General features: G+C 41.2%; 1 protein-coding gene and 1 long non-coding RNA gene across 11 annotated transcripts in view; one reads left to right on the top strand and one right to left on the bottom strand.

The window, feature by feature from the left end:
* Positions 1 to 632, bottom strand: part of LOC112548397 — a 17,775-nt gene extending 17,143 nt beyond the window's left edge. The window contains exons 1-2 of the long non-coding RNA XR_003092170.1: positions 354 to 632; positions 78 to 224 (exon numbers count right to left, since the gene is read on the bottom strand). This is a non-coding gene — a long non-coding RNA (uncharacterized LOC112548397). The remainder of the gene's footprint in view (positions 1 to 77; positions 225 to 353) is intronic.
* The window catches only part of FHAD1 (forkhead associated phosphopeptide binding domain 1), a 54,111-nt gene that overhangs the window by 6,452 nt on the left and 43,528 nt on the right, over positions 1 to 4,131 (top strand). For all 10 annotated transcript variants that reach the window (XM_025194091.1, XM_025194094.1, XM_025194098.1 and 7 more), the window contains 2 exons: positions 1,258 to 1,531; positions 3,247 to 3,338. In XM_025194091.1, coding sequence (XP_025049876.1) covers positions 1,258 to 1,531; positions 3,247 to 3,338 — 366 coding nt within the window. The remainder of the gene's footprint in view (positions 1 to 1,257; positions 1,532 to 3,246; positions 3,339 to 4,131) is intronic.

Below are 4,131 nucleotides of genomic sequence, written 5' to 3' on the forward strand. Positions count from 1 at the left end.
GCGGTTCTTTGCGCAAGAAGCATAATGTTAACGCATAATAATAGAAGGACTACTAAAGTACAGGGAGCAGTACTAACCTTTGCTACAAACTCGTGAGACTTCCGGAAGAGATGCATGGTCCGCCCTTTGTGTGGCAAGATGTGTGTTGATGGCAACGCTTGATTTCATGGGCCGTGCAGCGGGTAAAAGCATCACACTTCCCCTGCAAAATTCTGGGTCGTATCCTGTAGCAAGAGATGTTTTAAACAACATGGTTACTAATTGCGAGTGCAGCTGTTCCTTTGCCATACATCCCTTCTTTTCTAGAAGTGAGCTACATCAGGATTAAGGGTGGGTTCTGGTTTAATACTGACCTAGAAATCGGATCTATGGTAGGATGAATACTGCCAAAACCACGTGAGCTGTTTTCATTGCGTTTCAACCACGCTCACTGAAACATAGGCCACTTTTTAAGTCTTGGATCTGATTGTCCATCATTCTTAAGGACTGCTTGCCTCTACCCTATGTCATTTATTTGCAATGGAGGGCTATCAGGCTGCATACATCTGATCTCAAGTCACGTGTCCTGCAGGCAGCTTTGCTTCAGAAGATTCCCTAGAAGGATCCTGAACCTTGAAGTGACTGATACAACCCAGCCCTGTTCAAACAAAAGAAACACACGTCTTTGTAACAGCTAGAATTCTTGAATCTTTTCAATAATATGAAAACTAAAGGAAAACTAGTAGGTATTTTGATGAAGCCCATGGCAAAGTCTTGCACAACATTTATTAAGGAAGCCATGACCTAATCTAGCCAAGTACTTCAAAACATGCCAAACTTTAAGCATGCGGATTGCCCCGTTGATTAGAGTTTGCTTTCCACTATGGTATAAGGTACCAGTTTATGTCTGAATGCCTGAGGAACATCGGTATTAATTCTAAATATTCATGCACGGTTTAGATGAGTAAAATTAACCTTTGCTTGGAAACGTGGGTGACTGCTGAGAGAGATTCCTGGGTCATGCACTCTGGATAAAGCTGCAGTGTATTAGCTGAACAAAGATCTGACAAATTTGGCAGATGACCCAATGATTTAGGTTAGCTAACACTGGACAAGGCTGTAGAACAACTTGGGGAAGCTACAAGGAGTGGGTGCAGCGTGATGAAAACCAAAAGTCAAAGTTGAAAATTGCAACATAAAATACGTTGATTGGAATTATTCTTCTGAAGTATTTTATTTTGCTCTCTGTATAATACTGCATTCTCTTACCCCATGTAGATGTCCTATCCATCACTGAAACGTCGTACAGCATGGTCCGGGCAACTACAGTTCGTTGCGGAGACAAAACTTTATACCCCTTCAACCAGTCCTTCTCAGCTTCCTTCCCTCCAGTCTCAGCAATCAGCTGGTGTTCACAACACTTGTGTGCACGGAGCAAATGGCACTGCACCCTGTCCGCCTGTCAGAAAACGGCCTGTAAGTGCTCGGGGCAGAATGATCACATCTTCTTGCTCTCCAGATGCATTCAATAGGCCTCCGGCAGCCAGACAAGGTATTTCTTGTGCTTTCATTAGCTCTTCTGTATGACAGTAAAGCTGACAAAGGCTTCCATACAAAATGATATATTTTTCTTTTATCCCTGGTGGTAATAGAATTGAAATAGAGTCTGGGACTGGGACCAATTCTTCTCTCAAACCAGTTTCTCGGGGATGTAATTCTACTAACCTTAGTGGAGATGTGTTGGTTTATATTAATAAATGATAAGTGAATTAAGCGTGCAGACCTGACCTAGTGTCCTCTGAAGTCAGCAGAAGACTTGGCATTGTTTCCAGCGGGTATTGAAATAGGTCCATAGTACAGTTCTGCTGTTTGCTTTAGCAATGAGAAATATTCATTGCCTCAGCTACCTGGCGTGAAATTATCTCTGGCTTTTGTATGTGAGGATGGAACTTGCACAATTATACTACATGCAGTATTTTTCTTTGGCGATTCACTCAACAACTATAATCTGTTGGTTGGAATAACCTTCCACTACCTCCCACCCCATTTTGTTCTGTGGTTATCAGCTCTTTTCACTTTGAGAAAGTTAAATATGGAGTCATATCTTGCATATATTTCCTTTGTCCTTGGAACAAGACAGTCTCACAGTCATAGCCACAGCAGGTTTCTGGAGTTGTAATTCCAACAACAACTGAAGAAGCTGAATCTAAAGTTTTAACTAAGGTTGGCCAACATAAACCGACCTGCCAGCAAGATTTTGTGCTGTTCTGTAATAGGGATTTTGTAGCATCTCTAATGTACTGTTGCAGGGGTCAGCAAAATGGCTTGCAAGTTAGACCTGACTCACTAAGCAATTCCATCTGACCTGCAAACCTAGACTATCAGTGGTGACATGAGTTCAGTGGCAGAGAAGGAGCTGACCGGGTCAAAAGCACAGCAGGGAAAGGGGCAGCAGCTCACCTTCGGAGCAAGCTGTGCTAATTTGGCCTGCCACTCCTAAAAGATTGCTGGCCCCTGCACTACAGCAAGGTATAAATCTGATGTTGGTTTTTCTTTTTCTTGGGGGTTTTTTTGTATGTAATATGCAAAATTAGAAAAATGGCAAGTCCCCAAATTGAAATGGTCCTAAATGTTGCAGACACTAAAGTGCTGCAATTATGTTAGCCCAACATCAAGGCTGTGACTGAAGACTGCACTTAAGCATGTGCATAACTTAAAGTTAAGTTCTACTGCAGTTAATTGGACTTAAATACTTGCTTAGTTAATACATGTGTAAGCGCTTTCAGGAATAGGGATGGATTGAAACTTGTGCTTAAATGTTTACCAGAATTAGGGCCAAAGTGATCCATATGCTGTAAATCACAATGTTATAGTTAACATAGTCATAGTTATTCATACCCCATATGTCATTGCATTATAGCTGAGATATGCATAGTTAAATAATGCCGCATATTCAGAAAAACCTGCAGTCATTATACCTACTCCTCAGCTTGGCAAATTTTTCACATTTTAAAACTATATTATTCTTCACTGGTGATGCCGTGCATTTGTGTCAATGAGTGTTGTTTTAGTACGTATTTTTTTGTTTTCTTTTTTGTGGTGGCTTGGATAAAATTAAGAAATATGGAAATGATCGTTAGTTTAGAAAGCTTGTAGATAAACTAAATAGATAAAGATGAATTAATCATACTTGGAACAGCTTCACTCTATGTTATTGTAAAGGCCAAAAATCCCTCCTATTATAATTTCATCTTTTTTAATTATTAGTTTTGACAAGCATACCAGGAAACAGTCACGCTGGAGCAAGCGGAGTTCCATTCTCAAGAATTAATACCGTGGGTTTACTTCTTCAGGAAAAGGTAACACACGAGCATAACTGTGTGGTAGGTAAATTAGAAGCACTGCTGATCTCGACAGGAACATATTATTTGTCAGGACGAGTTGGTAAGTAAAGGAAGCAGAGATGCCATATAAATAGTATGTGTAAATGGGTGGTGATGATGTTTTCTTCACTTACATCAAGGCACAGTAACTGAGTTCAAATGGACTGCTCACATAAAGAAAGGAGCTGTCCTGGAGCTGGCGGATTTCAGAGTGAGGATATGTAGAGCATCTAATACGAGTACCTGACAATTATTACTAAAGTTATTTAATATCACCATGTTTTCTCACATACAACACAGCCCCAAATATAAGCTACTCCTCCTTTTCGAAAGACAGAGTGAAAAGAAATGATTTTTCCAGAGTCGTGTTTGCATAGAGCAGGGACAGAGCCTAACTTCAGCTGAATCGCCTTCCCTTTCTAGCATAACTTAAAGCTGAATCCCTAGATACTGCTGAAGAGTGGTTCGCCATGGGTGGATCTATAATTCTGAAAAGAGCTGAAGAGGCTGTGTTAAACAGCTAAAGAGGCTGTGAAACTGGGAGAGACCAGGAGCAGCTGGCAGATAGCAAAATTGCCCTAGGAGAGATGATTGTGAATGCCTCGAGTGAAGAGCGCTGAGCCATTATGACAATTGACTCCCTCAGCTACTTGAACAGTGATATTACAGCTGCTGCACCAGGGTGCTTCCAATCCTTGGCCGAAAGTCAGCTTCCCTGCTTAAGACATGCATCCTAGTCTTGTGGGGACTGATTTTGGGGGGGGAAAGA

Source organism: Alligator sinensis, unplaced genomic scaffold (genome assembly GCF_000455745.1).
Source record: "Alligator sinensis unplaced genomic scaffold, ASM45574v1 scaffold1907_1, whole genome shotgun sequence".
NCBI classification, from domain to species: Eukaryota; Metazoa; Chordata; order Crocodylia; family Alligatoridae; genus Alligator; species Alligator sinensis.